The sequence below is a fragment of the Hemitrygon akajei genome, chromosome 23, assembly GCF_048418815.1.
Source record: "Hemitrygon akajei chromosome 23, sHemAka1.3, whole genome shotgun sequence".
In the NCBI taxonomy this organism is placed as follows: domain Eukaryota; kingdom Metazoa; phylum Chordata; class Chondrichthyes; order Myliobatiformes; family Dasyatidae; genus Hemitrygon; species Hemitrygon akajei.
This window is the reverse complement of record NC_133146.1, coordinates 14,947,915-14,971,160: the sequence shown is the minus strand read 5'-3', so window position 1 is coordinate 14,971,160 and position 23,246 is coordinate 14,947,915. Positions and strand designations below refer to the sequence as shown.

General features: G+C 46.2%; 2 protein-coding genes across 5 annotated transcripts in view; one reads left to right on the top strand and one right to left on the bottom strand.

The window, feature by feature from the left end:
• Positions 1-23,246, top strand: part of LOC140715181 (uncharacterized) — an 81,459-nt gene that overhangs the window by 22,547 nt on the left and 35,666 nt on the right. Inside the window, exons 1-2 of one of the 4 annotated variants that reach the window (XM_073027010.1) lie at positions 1,930-2,144; positions 9,342-9,461. The exons of 1 other annotated variant lie outside the window; for it this stretch is intronic. The gene's annotated coding sequence lies outside the window, so the exon portion shown is untranslated. Of the gene's footprint in view, positions 1-1,929; positions 2,145-3,502; positions 3,586-9,341; positions 9,462-23,246 lie in introns of those variants that run through there. 2 more of the 4 variants (XM_073027013.1, XM_073027009.1) reach the window with 2 other exon arrangements.
• LOC140715185 (ankyrin repeat domain-containing protein 2-like) overlaps positions 1-23,246 on the bottom strand; it is a 40,897-nt gene that overhangs the window by 13,323 nt on the left and 4,328 nt on the right. Inside the window, exons 2-8 of the mRNA XM_073027023.1 lie at positions 19,409-19,513; positions 14,541-14,690; positions 9,268-9,375; positions 6,739-6,837; positions 4,575-4,673; positions 2,568-2,666; positions 886-984 (exon numbers count right to left, since the gene is read on the bottom strand). Coding sequence (XP_072883124.1) covers positions 886-984; positions 2,568-2,666; positions 4,575-4,673; positions 6,739-6,837; positions 9,268-9,375; positions 14,541-14,690; positions 19,409-19,513 — 759 coding nt within the window. The remainder of the gene's footprint in view (positions 1-885; positions 985-2,567; positions 2,667-4,574; positions 4,674-6,738; positions 6,838-9,267; positions 9,376-14,540; positions 14,691-19,408; positions 19,514-23,246) is intronic.

Genomic DNA, 23,246 nt, shown 5'->3' with positions numbered 1-23,246 from the left:
ATATAGAATGGATTTGGAGACGATGTTTCCAAAAGTGGGAGAGTCTAGGATCAGATGGCACAGCGTCGAATGGTGGAGATCTGATCGGCCAAATGTCCTAACTCTGTTTCTATGTCTTATTGTCTTGTCTTCACCATATTTTCATGATCAACTCTATTAAAGTGTGGCCAGGTAGGAAAAGATACTCCAGTCTGCATAGAGCAACCTTGTACACTCTCACCTCTGACTGTAATCTTCACTGGACAGTTCCTCCTCATGTCCAGGCAGGTGGTTGACAGATGTGGTCACACTCTGGCAGGACTGGACCCTCACTACGCCTCATATCAACTCGTGGGGTTTAGGGGAGGATGAGGAATGAGAAAGACTTGCTTCACTGGCAGTGGTTGGACCATTCAGAGGAATTCCTTGGCCAACCTGTCCTCTCTCAGTTCCTGGAGTCCATTGGAATGGGATCAAAGTCTCTCCCGACCTGTTTTAGCTTCTGCGCAGTCTCAGGACAGTGGGACCATGATCCCCCTTGTCCCATTACATAGCTCGATGTCAGCAAACACTGACTCCCAAGTTACACCAACATCTCCGGAGTTCCCGGTGATTATTTAGTTTTATTTAGAGATACAGTACGATAACAGGCCCTTCCAACCCAACAAACCCATGCTGCCCAATTACACCCATGTGACCAATTAACCTATTAAACCCTACATCTTTGGAAAATGGGAGGAAATCAGAGCAGCCGGAGGAAACTCACACAGTTATGGGGAGAAGGTATAGATTTGTTTACAACAGCAGGTCCCTGACACTGTAAAAGTGTTATGCTAACTGCTACACTACTCTGCTGTCCCGTAGTAAGCCCGTTGTTGGGTTCTGAAACTTCTCAGAAGAACTTACCTCATTTTTGGTCCTCAAATCAGCACCTTGCAAGATGAGCAGTTTGGTGATCTTGTAGCGGCTCAGTCGGACTGCGTCGTGCAGTGCTGTATCCCCCTCCTGCGGGACAACACAGAACGGGAAGTTAGGACTATTGCCCCGCGCCCTCATCCTCCCATCTGGACCCGTCGCCTGGGTCACGGGTGACACCTTAACGTCCACTTGCTGGTCAGACTGCGCTCCCCATCCCAGTCCCTGCAGGACATTGGTGACACAAGAGACGTACTGGATCTCACCACCACGTGAGATGGGGAGGTGGAGGATGAGGCCGACTTCACTGACCACGCTTAGTGAAGGAGCAAAGTAGCACGGTACATTGTAAATATATATTATAATGTTTTTAAATGTTTTATCTTTATAATATTTATCATATTTTACATATTATAAATAGTAATTTAAATATTATATTACTTTTATTATTTTATAATAATGTATTATTATATTTTATTTGCTAATACGCTATATAATAAAACACTTTTATGAAAATGATAAGTAAATCGAAAGTACACAAAGGGTGGTGTTGGTGGGGACTAGACCCAGATACTAGGGACTAGGCAATACAATTGGTCTGCAGGTCAGACAGCAGCAATGGAGGGAGTAAGCAGTTAATGTTTTGGGCTGGAAGGGTAGGGGGAAGAAGTGGGGTCATCTGAGAGGCCACCAACTCGATTTTTCTAACTCTGGTAATTTCTCCCCCTTTACCATTTGTCTCTTTTTCCATTCCCTTCTCTGGTTCTATCTCAGCCCTTCTCTTCTCCTCACCTGCCCATCACCTCCCTCTGGTCCCCCCTCTTCCCCTTTCTCCCATTTCATCCCACTGTCCTCTCCGGTCAGATTACTCCTTTTTCATTCTCTCCCACCTATCACCTCCCAGCTTCTCACTTCACCCCCCCCTTCCCCCTCACCTGGTCTCACCTATTACCTGCAAGCCTGTACTCCTCCCCCTGACCCCACCTTCTCATTCTGGCTTCTGCCCCCCCCCCCCCCCCTTTCCAGTCAGTCGCAAGTCTGGAAAAGGAGGAGGCCCAATGGGTGAAGCCGTTGGTTCGGGTGCATTGGGGAAGTCGGAGACCTGACATTTGAGACCCAGCCGGAGGCCGTCTGTCCTGACGACAGAGGCCTGTCTGCCCTGACGAAGGAGGCCTGTCTGCCCTGACGACGGAGGCCTGTCTGCCCTGACGACGGAGGCCTGTCTGCCCTGACGACGGAGGCCTGTTTGTGTGAGTGGGTGGGATGAAGTAAAGGGACTTGTTTTCCTGTTGTTGTTTGTTGCTTTTGTTGTATTGAACATTGTGGGCATGCTTTGTTGGCACCAGAATATGTGATGACACTTATGGGCTGCCCAGCACATCTTTAGATTATGTTTGTTTTTAACACAAATGATGTATTTCACTGTATGTTTCAATGTACAGGTGATAAATAAACGAACCTGGTCAGTGATTGGAGGTTAGAGAGCCAGTCCCTGACCTGGGATAGATGGACTGTGTTACTTTACAAACTGAGGTCACCCACTGATTGTCATGGAGACCAGCAGATTATCTTGGGTCAAATAATGACCTGGTGCCCTCTGAAGTCCCTGCTCAGAGACTCTGAGGGTGGATTCTGAAGCAGGGGGCGGCCCATGAGGAGAAGGCTCATATTACCCGGTCCTTGGCGTTGATGTCGATGCCACAGGCAATGAGATATTCCACGCACTCGACGTGGCCCGTCCGCGTGGCGACGTGCAGCGGGGTGCTGAGAAGCTGTAATCCGAAGAAATCATAGACACAATTAAAGCACAGTCAAACGTCGCACAGATTTCACCCTCATCATTCCCTGGTATGGGAACACCGGTGCCCAGGGACTGAAAAGGCTACAGAAAGAGGTGGAAACAGCCCAGTCCAAAACAAGCAAAGCTCTCACCGCTAATAAGCGCATCTACAAGGAACGCTGTCACAAGAGAGCAGCATCCATCATCAAGGACCCCCACCATCCAGGCCATGCCCTCTTCTCACTGCTACCCTCAGCAAGGAGGTACGGGAGCTTAGGTCCCACACAACAAGTTCCAGGAACTCTCATCCGACTCCTGAACCAATGTGGAAAACTTCACTCACCTCTACTCTGAACTGTTTCCACGACCTACAGACTCATTTACGATTCATATTCTCAGAATTATTTTTTTATTTGCAGTTTGTCTCCTTTTGCACGTTGGTTGTTGGTTGGTTGGTCAGTATAGTTTTACATGAATTGGATTTTATTTCTTTTCTTTGCTATAAGTGCCTGCAGGAAAATGAATCCCAGGGTCGTACATGGTAAAATATATATACTTTAATAATAAATTAATTTGAACTTGGTTTCCTTACTACAACTATGTGGCCAGAGCCCATTCAGACCATTGCGCCAGTGTTAACTTTAGGTCCATTTCTCCCCCCTCCCTCCTCCACCTTCTCCATATCCACTGCTATTGTTTCTCTTTTCTAAACATTGCTGCGATCTCCTTCTCTGCCCTTATGAATTCCAGATCCCAAAAATGTAGCTCATTGGAACATAGCTGCATGGACTGAAACGGTTTAGAGGGATACGGGCCATTCGCAAACAAATGGTTGGCATGGACCGGATAGACTGAATGGCCTGTTTCTGTGTTGTATGATCTATGACAAAATTACGAGTGATATTGGCAGGGTGAGTGCATGTTGTCTTTTCTCCTTCAGACTATAACTAGATGTGATGGGTTTTGTTCAACATTCAAAATTCAAAGAAAATTATTATTAAAGTACATATATGTCACTATATACAACTCTGATATTCATTTACCTCATTTAAATCCAAGAAACACAACAAAATCAACAAAAGGCCAGACACAATAAGACAGATAAACAACTATTGTGCAAAATACAACAATCATTGCAAATATAAAAGGGAAAAAAAAACAATAAATATCGAGAACATGAGACAAAGAGACCGTAGGTTGTGGGAACAGTTTAGTGATGGAGTAAGTAAATTTGAGGGAAGTTATCCCCTCTGTTTCAAGAGCCTGGTGATTGGGGGGTAATAACTCTTCCTGAACCTGGTGGTGCAGCCTGTTGTCAGCTCCACCTGTCACCTCCCAGCCTCTGTGGCTGTTCCCACTCTCCTCTCCTGAATTTGTCCATCTCCTTTCCATCCATCATCTGCCAGCTTCTGCCCCAGCCCCTTCCCCTCACTGCCAGCTTCTGCCCCAGCCCCTTCCCCTCACTGCCTTTCCATCCATCATCTGCCAGCTTCTGCCCCAGCCCCTTCCCCTCACTGCCAGCTTCTGCCCCAGCCCCTTCCCCTCACTGCCTTTCCATCCATCATCTGCCAGCTTCTGCCCCAGCCCCTTCCCCTCACTGCCTTTCCATCCATCATCTGCCAGCTTCTGCCCCAGCCCCTTCCCCTCACTGCCTTTCCATCCATCATCTGCCAGCTTCTGCCCCAGCCCCTTCCCCTCACTGCCTTTCCATCCATCATCTGCCAGCTTCTGCCCCAGCCCCTTCCCCTCACTGCCTTTCCATCCATCATCTGCCAGCTTCTGCCCCAGCCCCTTCCCCTCACTGCCTTTCCATCCAGTTGAACTATCTCCTGGATATAACCCCAACCTTGAACCTGAAGTCCTTCACTTGCCCAGGGCTGTCAAAAACATGCAGACTCACCTTGTCATGGACATTCACTGAGGCCCCTTTCTCCCGCAGAATCTTCAGCACCTCCAGCCTCCCTCCTCGACAGGCCCAGTGAACGGCCGTGCAGTCGAGCTGCAAGGAGAGGTGGGAGATCACGAGACTGTTCTGGCACCGCTTGGTGGGCTAGCCCCTGGGTGGGAAATGGTTCTTTCAGCATTGCTGGAAATCTGAAATAAAAACAGAAACCGCTTGGAAACACTCAGCAGGACAGGCAGCTGCTGAGGAGAGAGCTACAGAGTTATTGTTTCTGTGCAGAGACCCCTTGTTAGAACTCATGGTCACAGAGCTGAAAAGATAACTCCGTTTCTGTCACCACAGATGCTGCCTGACCTGCTGAATATTTCGAGCATTTTCGGTTTTTATTGTGTGTGTGTGTGTGTGTGTGTGTGTGTGTGTGTGTGTGTGTGTGTGTGTGTGTGTGTGTGTGTGTGTGTGTGTGTGTGTGTGTGTGTGTGTGTGTGTGAAGATGAGAGGGGTGGGGACTGGATTACTTCTGAACCATTAACAGCAGACAATAGACAGGAGGCTGCCCACAACAGGATTTGTGGTATTGTTGATCTACTGTCCACCAATAAGATTACCTACTAAAGAAATTGTTGGGCGCTGGAGAGGGAACAAAATCCTCCTCAGGACAAAGGGAGTTTCATTCTGTATCTAACCCGTGCTGTCCCTGCCCTGGGAGTGTGTGATGGGACAGTGTAGAGGGAGCTTCACTCTGTATCTAACCCGTGCTGTCCCTGTCCTGGGAGAGTGTGATGGGACAGTGTAGAGGGAGCTTCACTCTGTATCTAACCCGTGCTGTCCCTGTCCTGGGAGTGTGTGATGGGACAGTGTAGAGGGAGCTTCACTCTGTATCTAACCCGTGCTGTCCCTGTCCTGGGAGTGTGTGATGGGACAGTGTAGAGGGAGCTTCACTCTGTATCTAACCCGTGCTGTCCCTGTCCTGGGAGTGTGTGATGGGACAGTGTAGAGGGAGCTTCACTCTGTATCTAACCCGTGCTGTCCCTGTCCTGGGAGTGTGTGATGGGACAGTGTAGAGGGAAATTCACTCTGTATCTAACCCGTGCTGTCCCTGCCCTGGGAGTGTGTGATGGGACAGTGTAGAGGGAGCTTCACTCTGTATCTAACCCGTGCTGTCCCTGTCCTGGGAGTGTGTGATGGGACAGTGTAGAGGGAGCTTCACTCTGTATCTAACCCGTGCTGTCCCTGTCCTGGGAGTGTGTGATGGGACAGTGTAGAGGGAGCTTCACTCTATATCTAACCCGTGCTGTCCCTGTCCTGGGAGTGTGTGATGGGACAGTGTAGAGGGAGCTTCACTCTGTATCTAACCCGTGCTGTCCCTGTCCTGGGAGTGTGTGATGGGACACGTAGAGGGAGCTTCACTCTGTATCTAACCCGTGCTGTCCCTGTCCTGGGAGTGTGTGTGTGATGGGACAGTGTAGAGGGAGCTTCACTCTGTATCTAACCCGTACTGTCCCTGTCCTGGGAGTGTGTGATGGGACAGTGTAGAGGGAGCTTCACTCTGTATCTAACCCGTACTGTCCCTGTCCTGGGAGTGTGTGATGGGACAGTGTAGAGGGAGCTTCACTCTGTATCTAACCCGTGCTGTCCCTGTCCTGGGAGTGTGTGATGGGACAGTGTAGAGGGAGCTTCACTCTGTATCTAACCCGTGCTGTCCCTGTCCTGGGAGTGTGTGATGGGACAGTGTAGAGGGAGATTCACTCTGTATCTAACCCGTGCTGTCCCTGTCCTGGGAGTGTGTGATGGGACAGTGTAGAGGGAGCTTCACTCTGTATCTAACCCGTGCTGTCCCTGTCCTGGGAGTGTGTGATGGGACAGTGTGGAGGGAGCTTCACTCTGTATCTAACCCGTGCTGTCCCTGTCCTGGGAGTGTGTGATGGGACAATGTAGAGGGAGCTTCACTCTGTATCTAACCCGTGCTGTCCCTGTCCTGGGAGTGTGTGATGGGACAGTGTAGAGGGAGGTTCACTCTGTATCTAACCCGTGCTGTCCCTGTCCTGGGAGTGTGTGATGGGACAGTGTAGAGGGATCTTCACTCTGTATCTAACCCGTGCTGTCCCTGTCCTGGGAGTGTGTGATGGGACAGTGTAGTGGGAGTCATGAGAAGGATACTCACCCTGTCGCTGAAGTCGACCGTTGCCCCCCCTTCCAGAAGTTTGGTGACTATATCAGTGTGACCTTCCAGTGAGGCTCTGTGCAGAGCCGTCCGCTTGAACTGAGGGGAAAATGTCACAGTGAGACAGCACGGATAGTTGGATGTGCCACACAGCATTGGAGCAACTTGTCTACAACACATCAATGTGTGGAACAGGAAATACTGCCTAACAAGTAATCGCAGGTCCTGAACCAACACTGACAGAAGACTGTCCCCACCCTGACACGTGACTCAATAATATTGTTTGTGCGGGTACATGGCTTTTTATTTCCCCTCCCCTGGGATGTGGAGGTCACTGGCAATGCCAGACTGATTGCCTCTCCTCACAGGAGGGTCTGCAGTCTCCTGTAGACGAGACTGGGTAAGGACCTCAGAACGATCAGTCAGGGAGAGGTTTCGAAACGTCCAGTTGTTTATTGACTACAGAGTTCGTCTTTGGCTTTACATCCAGGTTTATTCAATAATTCGAATTATGGTAGATGTTGAACTCACGTTTAAAATCAATGATCAAAAACTCTCTCCCTCCTGTTCACTCACTATCTTCCTCTCTCACACTCTCTCCCTCTACCTTGTCCTACACACACACACACACATAAACACACTCACAAACACACACACACACCCTCACTCACACCCTCACTCACACACACACTCACAAACATACACAGTCACACATACGCACACAGTCACACACCCACCCTCTCTCACACACCCTCACTCACACACATACACTTACACTCTCTTTCTCTCTCTCTCTCTCTCTCTCTCTCTCTCTCTCTCTCCCCCTCTCTCCCTCTCTCCCTCTCTCCCTCTCTCCCTCTCTCCCTCTCTCCCTCTCCTTCTCCCTCTTTTTTTCTGGGAGGTAGACCACTCTTGGCCAGCTGAGGGTTGTTGAAGGCACCTGCTCCTGAGGGAGGGGATATTCAGGCTGTGTTGGGATGGAGCTTCTCCTGATCAGCAGAGTTTATCAGCGGGTTGCCTGGATTAGAGTGCATGAACTGTGAGGAGAGGTTGGACAAACTTGAATTGTTTTCTCTGGAATGTCATGACCATCTGAGACCTGTAGATTGAGGTTTATGACTGAGACCTGTAGATTGAGGTTTATGACTGAGAACTGTAGATTGAGGTTTATGACTGAGAACTGTAGATTGAGGTTTATGACAGAACTGTAGATGGAGGTTTATGACTGAGAACTGTAGATGGAGGTTTATGACTGAGAACTGTAGATTGAGGTTTATGACTGAGAACTGTAGATGGAGGTTTATGACTGAGAACTGTAGATTGAGGTTTATGTCTGAGAACTGTAGATGGAGGTTTATGACTGAGAACTGTAGATTGAGGTTTATGTCAGAACTGTAGATTGAGGTTTATGACAGAACTGTAGATTGAGGTTTATGACTGAGAACTGTAGATTGAGGTTTATGACTGAGAACTGTAGATGGAGGTTTATGACTGAGACTGTAGATAGAGTTTTATGACTGTCTGAGAGCTGTAGATAGGAGAGAAAGACAGAATCTTGATCCCATGTAGAAACATCCATAAGACCTTTAGACATCAGAACTGAAGTAGGCCATTTGGCCCATTGCCTCTGCTCTTTCATTCAAAGTTGATTTATTTTCTTTCTCAACCTCATTCTCCTGTCTGCTCCCTGTACCTTTGACACCATTACTAATCAAGAACCCATCAACCTGCACTTTACTGTAAATATACTCAATAATTTGGCCTCCATGTCCGTCTGTGGCAGTGAAATCCATGGCTACTAAATTCAAATGTCAACCACTGGAGGACTTGTGTTGTATGCGAGTGGGGGAAGGTTTAGTATGGGGCAGTTTTTTTAATTACACACAGAGTGGTGAATACCTGGAAGGGGCTGCCAGGGGAGATGATGGAGGCAGACTCGTTAGAGGTATTTAAGAGTCTGTTTGACAGACATGGGAATATATGGGGAATTGAGGGATATGGATCATTACAGGCAGAAGGGATTGGTTTAATGAGACAATGTGTTCAGTACAGGCATGATGGGCCAAAGGTCTTGTTCCTGGGGATGTGCTATTTTACGTTCTCTGGTCTGGGAGTGAAGCAGTACATATCCTCCCCCACCCCCCACTTCTCTGGGCCACCGGTGCTGGGCACCCCCTCAGTCATGGCTCTGGCTGTGGAGCGATGGCTGCTGTTTAGCAGAAGTGGGAACTGATTTCTCCTCAGGGCAGGGAAGGTTCAGTAGAGATGATGAAAACTATACTGACTGTGAGGAGGGGCAGCCTTGTAAGTTAACCAGCGCACCAGGGTGCTCGGCAGAGTGGGACAGAAGTCCTATGTGACTCTGGATGTGGTTCATGGGTCAGGCTCCACCGCTCCACACCACTAACGAGACACCCACCATAATACACAGGGCGAGAACGAAATATATCATCGTCTCACTCTGCGTGATCTTACTGGGTCTGGTAACGGGACGGGCCTGTGAGGAGGGAGAAGGGTCCGCCCACTCACCTCATCACAGGCGTCAGCATCTCCGCCGTTGGCCAGATACCTCTCGATGACTTTGATCTTTCCCCGAACCGCAGCCGTCAAGAACACGGACGCTTCCACTGGGCCTGTCTGTGGGTACAGATGGAGACACAAGAGGTTCTGTAGATGCTGGAAATCCAGAACAGCATGCACAAAATGCTGGAGGAACTCAGCAGGTAGGGCAGCGTCTGTTATGTTTTGTAACTCTAGAAATGAAAAACATGGGCACCCGGGGATACTTGTGTGTGCTTCGTTTCTGTTTAGTTAGGGGCACACATATGATGTGGTGGCATTATGCCGTGTGCCATTTGCGTACTTTTACACGTAACCCGTAATGAATTATGTAACCAATAAAGAATGCTTAATCAAAGAATACATTTGCAATATTACTCAAATATTAAATGTTCAAATATCAAATATTACTCAAATATTAACCTCCAGCATCTATGGAGGGGAATGGACATCCAAAGTTTCAGGCTGAGACCCTTCATCAACACTGGGAAGGAAGGAGCAGAAGCCAAAATGAAAAGGGAGATGGAGAAGCACAAGCTGGCAGGTGATAGTTAAAGCCAGGTGAGAGGGACAATCTACCTTCCTCTTCCCCAACTAGCTTCCCCTCACATTTGGACTCATCAACTTCTATAGAGGAGGAATGTGGAATTTGTGAAATTCATTGTTACAGATGGCTGTGAAGGCCATGTTGTTGGGTGTGGCAATGAATTCCACATATTCACCATCCTCTGGCTGAAGAAATTTCTCCTCATTGCCATTCTAATTCAATGTCCCTCTATTCTGAGGCTGTGTCCTATGATTCTAGACTCCTCCACCATCCTCTCCACATCCACCCTAGCGAGGCTTTTCACCATTCATTAGGTTTCAATGTGATCCTCCCTCATTCTTCTAAATTTCAGAGTAAAAGCCCAGAGACATCAATTGCTCCTCATACGATAAGCCTTTCATTCTTAGCTGAAATGGGAACTGATTCCTCCCCAGGGCATTACATCCTTGCTTTTATATTCTAGTCCTCTTGAAATAAAAGTTAACATCGCATTTGCCTTCCACATCACCAGCTCAGTCTGCAAGTTAATCTTTAGGGAATCCTGCACAAGGACTTCCAAGTCCCTTTGTGCCTCAGATTTTTGAATGTTATCTTCCTTTATAAGATAACCTATGTTTGTACTAATTCTACCAAAGTGCACGAGCATATGGTCCCCAATGCTGTATTGCATCTGCCACTTCTGTGCCATTCTCCCAATATGTCCAAGTCCTTCTGCAGCTTTTCTGTTCCCTCAGCCCTACCTGCCGCTCCACCTATCTTCATACTGTCCACAAACTTGGCCACAAAGCTAGCAATTTTGTCAGTCAAATCATTGACATACAACATAGAAAGAAGTGGTCCCAACGCCAAGTCCTGCAGAACGCCACTAAGTCACCGGCAAGCAATCAGAAAAGATTCCCTTTATTCCCACTCTTTGCCTCCTGCCAATCAGCCAATGCTGTATCCATGCTAGTATCTTTCCTGTCTTACCATGGTTCTTATCTCGTTAAGCAGCCTCATGTGAGACACCCTGTCAACGGACTTTTGAAAATCCAAGTACATAACATTAACCAATCATCCTTGGTCTATCTTGTTTATTATTTTCACTAAGAATTCCAAAAGATTTGCCTTAAGGAAGCCATGGAGATTTTGGCCTATTTTATCATGTGCTTCGAAGCACCCTGAAACTCCATCCCTAACAATCAACTTCAACATCTTTCCAATCACTGAGTTCAGACTAACTGGCCTATGATTTCCTTAATTCTGCCTCCATCCCTTCTTGAAGAGTGGAATGGCATTTGCAGTTTTCCATTCCTCTGGAATCATTCCAGAATCCATTAATTCCTGAAAGATCATTACGAATGCTTCCACTATCTCTTCAGCTACATCTTTCAGAACCCTGGTGTGTAGTCCATCTGGTCCAGGTGACTCGCCTATCTTCAGACCTTTCAGTTTCCCAAGTATCTTCTCCTTAGTAACAGCAACTGTACTCACTTCTGCTCCTGACACTCTCAAACCTCTGGCATACTGCTAGTGTCTTCCACAGATGCAAAGTACTTATTCAGTTCATCCACCATTTCCTGGTCTCCACTTCTTCTCCAGCATCATTTTCCAGCCAGTCAATATCCTCGCCTCTCTTTTACTCTTTATTCATCTGAAAAAAATTTGGTATCTTCTTTGATACTGTTGGCTAGCATGCCTTCATTTTTCATCTTCCCCCTCCCAAGACTTTTTAGTTGCCTTTTATTGGTTTTTGAAAGTTTCTCAATCCTCTAACCTCCAATTAGTTGTTGAGACAATGTATGGCTTTTCTTTTGCTTTTATGTTGGCTTTGACTCCCTTGTCGTCCATGGTTGTGTCACCCTGCCTTTAGAATACTTCTTTTATCAGATGTATCTATTCTGTGTCTTCTGAATTGCTCCCAGAAACTCCAGCCATTGCTGCTCTGCCATCATCTCCGCCAGTGTCCTCCTTTAATGAACCTTGGCCAGCTCCTATCTCATGCCTCTGTAATTCCCTTTACTCCACTGTAACACTGATACACGTGACTTTAGCTCTCTCTCTCAAATTGTAGGGTGAATTCTATCATATTATGATAACTGCCTACTAAACATTCCTTTACCTTAAGCTTCCTAATCAAATTTGGATCATTATGCAATGCCCAATTGAGAATAGCTGGTCCTCCAGTGGGTTCAACCACAAACTGCTCTAAAATGCCACTTTGTTGACATTCTACAGTGGTAGAAATGGTTAAACTTAATGTATGATGGGATACTTGAGCATTCTGGAGCAGTTGGGCTTAAGACTGCTGATGAGTGTCGAGAATAACCTTGGATGATAAGCGCAGTACCAGGAACTCCAATAAATAAGATACTAGGTCCCTGGAACCAGGAGGGAGGATGCATCTGGGGGTAAATTATGAGCCCTGATAACAGGGAACAAAGAGGACTGTTAGACTCGCGCTGAGAGAATAATTGACACGTCTTTCAAGCGATTGATCATGTACTGACTGTGGGATGCCAAACAAAGTTATGTTAAGTTGTTTGTCTTGCTGTATAAATATGAACTCTGTATAACCTAGAATTCAGAGTTCTGGTGGCGGTGGAGACTGCTGCAGACAATGTCATATCTGCCAATCACTACCTGTGCGACAAGATCATATACCTTATTTCAGATACTGCATTCAAATATAACACTTCAGTCCAGTATCCATCACCCTTTTTGATGTTGTTCCCCCCCTCAATGATTGCAGATTTACCCTATCATTTGCCTGTCCTTCCCGACAGTCTCACTACACACTGCCTCTGCTTTAGACCAACATCCTTATCCTCAGCTCTATCTCTCCAGTTCCCAGCCCTCTACCAAATCAATTTAAACCCTCCCCAGAAGCTCCAGCAAGGATATTGGTCCCCCTTGGGTTCAGGTGCAACCCGTCCTTTTTGTACAGGTCATACCTTCCCCAGAGGAGATCCCAATGATCCATAAATCTGAACCCCTGCCCCCTGCACCAGTTCCTCACCCATGCATTCATCTGCTAAATCATCTTATTCTTCCCCTCACAAGCAGCAATCCAGAGATTACTACCCTGGAGGTTCTACTTTTCAGCTTTTTACCTAGCTCTAAGATCTCCCTTCAGGACCTCCTCGCTTTTCCTACCTATGTCATTGGTGCCAATATATATCGAGACTTCCGGCTGTTCACCCTTGCCCTTTAGACTGCTGTGGTCCTGATCCGAGATATCCCTGACCCTGGTACCTGGGAGGCAACATACCATCCTGGTGTCTCTATTACATCCACAGAATCTCATGTCTACTCTTCTAACTGTAGAATCCTCTATTATTACTGCTCTCCTCTTCTTTCCCCTTCCCTTCTGAGCCACAGAGTGAGACTCAGTGCCAGAGATCTGGTTGCTGCAGTTCCGCCCAGTAGGTTGCCCCCTCCACAGAATCCAAAACAGTACAGTTATTGTTGAGGGACGTGGCAACAGGGGTACTTCGTACCTGCTGCCCCTTTATCCTTTCTTTCTGTGATGAGACAACCAGAAATGAACACAATTCTCCAAGTGTGGTCCTTTAACATCTGCTGGACGATGCTGAGGATGTTCTATGAGGCTGTGGTGGCCAGTGCTATCATGTTTGCTGTTGTGTGCTGGGGCAGCAGGCTGAGGGTAGCAGACACCAACAGAATCAACAAACTCATTTGTAAGGCCAGTGATGCTGTGGGGGTGGAACTGGACTCTCTGACGGTGGTGTCTGAAAAGAGGATGCTGTCCAAGTTGCATGCCATCTTGGACAATGACTCCCATCAACTCCATAATGTACTGGTTAGGCACAGGAGTACATTCAGCCAGAGACTCATTTCACCGAGATGCAACACTGAGCATCATAGGAAGTCATTCCTACCTGTGGCCATCAAACTTTACAACTCCTCCCTCGGAGTGTCAGACACCCTGAGCCAATAGGCTGGTCCTGGCCTTATTTCCACTTGGAATAATTTACTTATTATTATTTAATTATTTATGGTTTTATATTGCTATATTTCTTCACTATTCTTGGTTGGTGCGGCTGTAATGAAACCCAGTTTCCCTCGGAATCAATAAAGTATGCCTGTCTGTTTGTCTGTGTTGTTTAACCAGAACTTTGTAACCTTGTAGCTCTTGTACTCAGTCCCTCAACCAATGGAGGCTAAAACACCATACGACTTCTTAACCACCCTATCAAGTTGCACAGCAACTTTGACGATTCTCTGGACGTGGATTCCAATATCCCGCTGTTCCTCCACACTGCCTTGGAAATGTCAATAACTCCCAGCTCTCTGTACTAAATATGGGGCTCAGGAGCAGATTGCTTTGATTTAAACCCACCCTTGTCTATAATTCCTTGAGATTCGATGTTGTCTTTAAATAAAGTAGGATTGGTTTGGAAGAACGAGGAATGGCATATCATAAGCACAAGAGATTCTGCAAATATTGGAAGTCGAGAGCAACACACACAAAATGCTAGAGGAACTCAGCAGGTCAGGCAGCATCTGTGGAGGGGAATAAACAGTTGATATTTCAGATTGAGGGTCTTCATCAGGGAATATGCTGAGTTCTAATATCTGACCTTGATATTACAGACAGTGTTCAGCATCCTGATCTAGACTGAATTCTCCATCTATTCCTTTCTCCTCTGGCCTTAATTGGGCATTGTGAATATTTCTTAAACTACACACTTACAATTTCCTCTTCCTCCTTCTCTGGTTCGGGAGGCGGGATTTTTTTCTTCTCTTTTCTCTTCTTTCGAAGTTCTATTAGATTTTGGATTCCACCCAGACTAATTATTTCTTGACGTAGATCCCTTGAAGTCTTCCTCACTCTTTCTTCACCCTGAAGCATAAAAATTAAAAGAGAGAGTACTGTTGGTTATCAGTCCTGTGGGTTGTTTATCCCTGAGGTTGAGGGATGTCCGATGGGGGAGGGGTGGCGTTATTGGAAGGAATGGGTGGGGGGGAGAGAGAGAGGAGAGATGGAGAGTGAGAGGGTCAGAGAGTAAGAAACAGAGAGAACAAGACAGCAAGCAAGGGAGAGATAGGATGGGAGATGGACAGTGGGACTGAGACAAGGATGAGGTAAAGAGAAAAAGAACAGAGAGGATGGGGGAATTGACCAATGCTGGAGAGGGAGCAGTCAGAGAGAACAAGGGAGAGAATAAAAAAACAGGGAAAAAGAATGAGAGGTGGTCTCTCCCTGTACCCTCTCCCCTATCATTTACAGACTTTACCTCTCCACTTCCCTCATACATACACTGCCTACTTGCCTGTTGACACATTGCCTCTCTCCCTCATGCACTCTTTCTCCCTTACGTTCTCCTTCCTCCTGATACTCTCTCACACACTGACTGCCCGTCTCCCTCACCCTCACCCTTACACACACTTCCTCTCTCCCTCACTCCTCCTACACACATTTTTCTCTCTTTCTCTCCCCCTTGCATACACACACTCCCTCATTCTGGCTTCATGCATAATCTCTCCCCATCTCTCTCTCATTCTCTCTCTCTCTCTCTTTCCCTCTTTCACTTTCTCTCTCTCTCTTTCTGTCTCTCTCACTCTTCCTCTATCTTTTTCACTTTCTCTCTCCTCCCTCTCCCTCTCCCCCTCTCCCCCTCCCCCTCCCCTTTTTCTTCCAGTGGAGGTTTTAAAAAGTCACTCCAATCCACAAGCGAGAGACAGTTGTTTAATGGTGAGACCTGCTCTCAGGAACGAAATCAGGCTGAGTTTCAGGCTGGAGCCTCTCTCGATCCAGGAGTGGTGTGGGGGTTGGAGTGGATCAAAGCAGCCACCCTTCCAGGGGGTGAGTACCTCTCTCAGCCTCAAGTGATGGCTGGTGAGAGGGCAGGAGCAGCTGGCTCCCAACAAGAAGCACAGGATCTCAAGCTACAGAATGATTTATAATGTAAAGTACTTTTCTGACCTGAGCCTGTCATGGAGACAAATTTTCTGAGTTTACTAAAGTTGTGTAAACTTATCCCCAATTTAGTTATCAGTCCTTTGGGTTGTTTATCCCCGAGGTTGAAGGATGTGGGTGGGAGAATTATGGGAGGGAATGGGCAGAGAGAGAGAGAAAGTTCGCCTAGCCCAACTTTTTGGGGACATCACACAGTGAAGGGAGGGCAGTTGTCACTACCTTTACAGCCCTGAATCGGATTCAGAATGAGATTTATTATCATTGACATATGTCATGAATATGTAATTCTGTGGCGCAAGTACAGTGCACAACATAAAATATTACTATAAATTACAGTTAAACAGTTCTTTAAAAATAGTGCAAAAGAGGTGGTATTCATGGTTTCCTGGACCATACAGAAATCTGATGGTGGAGGGGAAGGAGCTGTTCCTAAACCATTGTGAGTCTTCAGGCTATTGTACCACCTCCCGGATGATAGTAATGAGAAGGGGGCATGTCCTGGGTGGTTAGGGTCCATTCATGATGGATGTCACCTTCTTCAGACAGCTTGTTCTGAAGATGCGCTCGATTGTGGGGAGGCTTGCAGAGAGTGAGGGAGTGATATGATGCTCTAATTAAAAAGTGCCTCGCCTCCAATTCTGCCTCTACCCCAAGCTGGAAATGGCTTAGACCAGGGGTCAAAATTTTAAAGTGCCTGGATGAAGGCATGGGGAAAATGTCAGAGGTAGGTTTTTTCAAACACAGAGTGGTGGGTGTGTGGTACGCACTGCCAAGGGTGTTGGTAGAGGCGGATACATTTGGGACATTTAAGAGGCTCATAGAAAGGCACATGGATGATGGAAAAATGGAGGGCTGTGAAAGAGGGAAGGGGTAGATCGATCTTAGAGTAGGTTAAAAGGTCAGCATAACATCGTGGGCCAAAAGGCCTCTATTGTGTTGTATGTTCTATGAATGGTCTGTCCAGATGACACACAAACAAACATGGTATCTCAGTATGTATGACATTAATAAACGAGTTCTTAGTAACTGGGAGCTGGGTTTGCTCGGAGACCTAGCCTAGAGACAGTGTCATAGGCGGACCGACGCTGGGCTGTGGAGCCTGAGGTGGTGAGCTGAACAGGTGCGAGTGTTACAGGCGGTGTGACTGAAAGCAAAGGTCAGCGAGTAAATCTCCGTGACTTACAGCAGCTGCCAAACAAAGCTCACACTGTTCCCGCGGCAACAGGACACCCTGCCGTGCGGAGCAGGGGACACCATGGCGTGATCTGAATGCCGTCGTCAAGGTTACCAGTTGATCTCCCGTGACATTGACTACTGTGAAGGTGAGGCTAATATTGACTTTGGTGCCACTGTGGTCACCGAGTTATTGTTGGAGCTCACCCTCACCAGTTGGATCAGGGCCCACATCGGCTGGTCGTTACCGTTCTTTCCCAAATACATTCGAGGTGACTTCTCCCTAGGGATTCAGTAAACCGTGACACAGATGACAGAAAAAGAACGACAGAAAAGATGCTGCCAGGACTGGAGGACCTGAGTTATAGGGAAAGGTTGAAGAGGGAAGGACTTAATTCCCTGGGGTGCAGACAAATTGGTATCCATATTTTTGTCACATGTAGAAAGGTAGAGTGGAAAAACTATTCAAATGAGGGAAGGTCCTACAGAGATGATGAGGGATACAGACAGCACAAATACTTGCAGACTTTTCCCCCTCTGGTTGGGTTAGACTAGAACCACAGGTCATTGGCCTCATGGCAGGCTCATCCAGAAGATTAAGACATTGCCTCAAGATTCAGGGCAGAAGATTTAGGACGGAGATGAGGAGAAACTGTTTTTCCCAGAGGGTGGTGAATCTGTGGAATTCTCTGCCCAGGGAAGCAGTTGAGGCTTCTTCACTAAATATATTTAAGAAACAGTTAGATAGGTTTTTACATAGTAGGGGAATTAAGGGTTATGAGGGAAAAGGCAGGTCGATGGAGCCGAGTTTATGGATAGGTCAGTCATGATATTGAATGGTGGGGCAGGCTCGATGGGCCAGATGGACTACTCCTGCTCTTATTTCTTATGTTCTTATGTAAAATGCATGTGATCTATTGTGAACTAGCTGGCTGGATTCAGAACTGGCATGCCCACAGAAGACAAAGGAGAGTAGTTGAAGGGACTTGTTCTACTCCCTTCTATGATTAATGGAGTTCTGCAGGGATCTGTACTGGGACCTCTGCTGTTTGTGGTGTGTATAAATGACCTGGATGAAAATGTAGATGGGTGGGTTAGTAAGTTTGCAGATGATATGAAGATTGGTGGTGTTGTGGTTATGGACAGCACAGAAGACTGGTAAAGAATACAGCGAGATATAGATCATTTGCAGACATGGGCAGAGAAATGGCAGATGGAGTTTAACCCGGCCAAATGTGAAGTGTTGCAAGACCCTTAACAGTGTTGATAAACAGAGCAATCTTGGCGTCCTAGTTCGTAGCTCCTTGAAAGTGGCTTCACAGGTCGATAAGGTGGTTAAGAAGGCTTATAGCATGCTTGCTTTTATTAGTCAAAGCACTGAGTTCAAAAGTCAAGAAGTTTTGCTGCAGCTTTATAAAACTCTAGTTAGACCACGTCTGGAATATTGCACGTGGTTCTGATCGTCCTGTTATAGAAAGAATGTTGAGGCTGTGGAGAAGGTGCAGGAGAGTTTACCAGGATGTTGTCTGGATTAGAGAGCATGTGCTTTCATGAGAGGCTGGAAAAGAGGCTGAGGGGAGAGCTGATAGAGGTTTATAAGATAATATGAGTGAGTAGACAGACAATACCTTTTTCCGAGGGTTGAAATGTCTAATACATTTTAGGTGAGAGGAGTGATTTGAATGGAGATGTGAGGGGCAAGTTATTTACCCAGAGAATGGTGGGTCTCTGCCTGGGGTGGCAGGGGCAGATACATTAGAGACTTTTAAGAGACGTTTACATAGGCATGTGAATGCCACTTGATTACTGGTTGAGCAGAATATTGTGGGACGAAGGGCCTGTTCCTGTGCTGTACTCTTTTATATTCTATGTTCTATGTTAGGGGTGAAAGGTGAAATATTTGAGGGGGATCTTCTCCACTTGGAGGGTGGTGTGAGAGTGGAATGAGCTGCTGGTGGATGTGGGTTTGATTGTAACATTTAAGAGAAGTTTGGATGAGGGGGCATGGATGGCCATGATCCGGATGCAGGTAGATGGGACCAGGCAGAAGATTAGGTCAGCATGGACTAGACAGGCCAAAGGCTGATTCTGTGCTGTAATGTTCAAGGACTCTCTGACTCTATTGCTCACTCCCTCGCCCTCTGCCACTAAGTCAGAGAGTCCTAGAGCAGGGAAGCAATGTCACATGACCATCCATTCTGTAGATGTCACATGACCACCCATTCTGTAGGTGTCATGTGACCATCCATTCTGTAGATGTCACATGATCGTCCGTTATGCATCTACAGGGTGCTGGTGTGGAGGGAGGGTTCAGGGCTGTGGGCTGCCTTATTGTGTTGAGGTCTGAGAGGGGTAGGGCTGCCATCTGAATATCCCTTCGCAGTGCAGCTTGTGAGTGCGAATAACACGAGGAGCGGTGTTGAACTAGCTTCACGACCCGCATGCTCCCATGCCCAGCCAAGCATTACCTTCACCGCCTGGACTCTGCTGCCCTTCACTGGCTCCCGATACTTCTCCTTCTCCAGATCAGCCACGTCCATTTCAGTGACCGGCACTTTATAGCCACGGGATTTCTGCAGAGAACATGGCGTCAGACAGATTGGCATTACTACTGAGAAATTTCCACTGCACCCTTCTCTTTGACTCTTACTATGGAACAGTGCCAAATGGGGCCCTTCAGCCCTTCATCTCCATGCTCTCTGTCTACCAGACTGATGAGGGGGTCATGGAGACAGAAGAAACTGCAGATGCTGGAATCTGGAGCAGCACACAAGACGAAACATCAACTGTCTATTGCCCTCCACAGTTTCTGCCTGAGCTGCTGAGTTCCTCCGGCAGATTGTGTGTTGATGGGAGGGTCACCTAACACAAAGCAGCCTGAAGGATCTGGCTGTCTCTGTTCATGATTCCCAAAAGGCTCGTGTGCAGGGACAAGAAATAACTAGGAAGAGCAAAAGAATAAGGCAAGGGGAATGGAATATAAAAGGGGAGATTATACTCCACGGTGGAAATGCAAAGGAGACTGCTGATGCTGGAAACCTGGAGCATACACAGTTGCAAAGACCACACCTGGAGTAGTGTGTACAGCAGACCTCCAAATGTCACCCACCCTTACCCTCCCCTCCCTCTACTTACCACCATCTGCCTTTTGTCTGTCTTTACCAGCCTCTACCTCCCATCTTCACACCGCCCTGTCATCTTTCATCACTCCTCAGTTCACTAATCACCTATCGGAACCTGTCCCAACACCCCACTCTCTCCTGGTTATCCCCCCTCTCCATTCTCAGTCCTGATGGAGGGCCTTGACCCAAAGCATCGCCAATCCTTCTCCCCCCTCCCCGACAGATCCTGCTCAACCCTCTTGCAGGTGGTCTTATACACGAGATTCCAGCATCCACATTTAAGGAAAGATGTTAATATGTTGGGAACAGTTCAGTGAAGGTTTACTGGATAGATGGAAATGTACTGGTTGTCTTAGGGATGGACAGGCAAGGCTTGTATATAGAGGTTATATTATTATATTATATTATGGCTGCATCGCAGACTTGTATGGAAACACTGATCCTTTTGAATGGAAAATCCTACAAAAAGTAGTGAATTTGGCCCAGTAAATCGAGGGTAAAGCCCTCCCAACCATTGAGTGCATCTACACGAAACACTTGCAGGAAAGCAACATCCAACATCAGAGATCCCACCACCCAGGGCATGCTCACTTCCCACTGCTGCCATCAGGTAGAAAGTACAAGAGCCTCAGGACCCACAGCACCAAGTTCAAGAACAGTTATTCCCACTCAATAATACCACCATCAGGTTTTTGATTAAAAGGGAATAAAAAGAGATACCTACACTCACTTGCCCCATTATTAAAATGTCCCTGAAACCAATTATCTCATTTTAAGGTCTCATTATCTCATTATCTCATGTTCTTGTTATTTATTGCTACTTATTTATATTTGCATTTGCACAGTTTGTTGTCTTCTGCACTCTGGTTGATCTTTCATTGATCCTGTTATAGTTACTGTTCTATAGATTTGCTGAGTATGCCCGCAGGAAAATAAATCTCAGGGTTTACATGATGACATGTAGGTAGTTTGATAATAAAATTTTCTTTGAACTTTTGAACTTTGAAAGGGTACTTAATTATAACATACAAGGTCTGGAGAGATCTTGATAGGGATGTGGAGAGGAAGTTTCCTCTTGTGAGGGAATCTAGATACAGGACAATCAATGCTGAAAAAAGGGATTCATCATGTAAAGATGTTAGTCAGGCCAGATTTGGAGTAATGTGTGCACTTCTGATCACCTACCTATAGGAAAGGTATCAATCAGATTGAAAGAGTACAAGGAGAATTTACAAGAATGGTGCCAGGACTTGAAGACCTGAGTTTCAGGGAAAGATTGAATAGGTTAGGTCTTTATTCCCTGGAGTGTAGGAGAATGAAGGAGGTTTATAGCTTTATTTATCACATGTACATTGAAACATACAGTGAAACATACTGTTTGTTTCAAATCAAATCAAATCAGCGAGGATTGTGCTGGGCAGCCCACAATTGTCGTCACCACTTCCATGCCCACAATTCACTCACTCTAACTCACACGTTTTTGGAACGTGGGAGGAAACTGGAGCATCCGGAGGAAACCCTCGTGGTCATGGGGGAGAACATACAAACTCCTTAGAAACAGTGGGGGAAGTCGAACCCTAGTTGGAGATCACTGATGGTGAAACATTACTGCATTAACATGCTGCCCCTAATCTAATAGATGTACACAAAATTAGGAGGTGTGTAGACAGGGTAAATGCAAACAGACTTTTTCCACTGAGGCAGTGTGAGATTAGAACTAAAGGTCATACGTTAAGGGTGAAATATAACATATTTAAGAGGAATGTGAGAAGGAACTTCTTCACTCCGAGGTTAGTGAGAGGGTGGAACGAAGTGGTGGTCATGGATTAGACTGTAACTCTTAAGAGAAGTTTGGATAGGTTCATGGATGGGAGGGGTATGGAGGGCTATGGACCACATGCAGGTGGATGATACTAAGCAGAATAACAGGTTAGCATGAACTAGAAGGGCTGAAGGGCCTGTTTCTGCTCTCTAATACTCTGTGAATCTTATGTGATGGGGTATCTTTCTTTCCTTAAGCTTTTATATCTTCTGCCTAATTGGGGAGGGGGGGAGAAGAGAGAATGTTTAGGGTGGGTGGGGTCTTTGATTATGTTGGTTGTTTTAACAAGGCTGTGTAAAGTATAAACTGAATCTGTACATAACCATTGTAATTTTATATTTAAAATCATTTAGAATTCAAATTCTAAATAAATCCTATTTGCTCTATGTTTAAATATTGACCATTTTCAGAGGGGAGGGTTAAAAAAACACTTCCAGCAGGAGGCAACTAAACAGTAGGTTGAAGTGCAAAAAAACTGCAGATGCTGAAAATCTGAAATAAAAACAGAAAATGCTGGAAATGCTCAGCAGGTGATGCAGCATCTGTGGAGAAGTCTCTCACTGTTGTTGAGTTTTTTTTGACAGGAATGTTTTAGGATTTATCTCTTGATTTAAAAAAAATAAGTATCACCTCTCACTGCCTCAGGATATCTGACAAACTCAATTAAGAATCTATTCAAACATAATCACAGTTATAAAATAGAAATAAAGCTGCCAACTTATACACAGTGTGGAAATATATCTGAAACTTTGAGATTTTTATGTATTTAATATTGTAATGTGACAAAATGGAACCTGTATAATCGCAGAGTGCTTTGCTATATGCTAAGTGTGTACTTGGCAGAAAGCATGTAATTTTCTGATCATTGTACATTGTGGATCTAAGGGGATACATTGCGTGGCCTTGAATAGAAGTGAAACAAGACTGCAGCTGCTAAGTGTGGGGGCGGGGGGGGGGGGAAACTCAGCCAAAGAATTGTATAAAAACAAACTTTGTAAGCTGTAAAACAGAAGCCAACTGCCATCCATTGTGAGGAGTGGAGGTGTACTTCTTGCAAGTAATAAATACACTTTTAAACAGATCCATTCTGGGTTTTTTTTTTAGTTATTTGTTATAAGACCTAGCAAAAGTACAAGACAGCAGTAAGACCCTAGAAATGCAAGAAGACACAAGAGTCTGCAGTTGCTGGACTCTGGAACAACAGACGATATGCTGGAGGAACTCAATAGGTGAAGAATCCTGCTTATTGGATGTTTGGTTTGTTTTTCGTACTGTTCTCTGTAATCAGAATCCTTCATCTTCAGCCTTTCACCTCTTCCACCTATCCCTTCCCTGCGACTCACTTCACCTCCCCCTCACCTT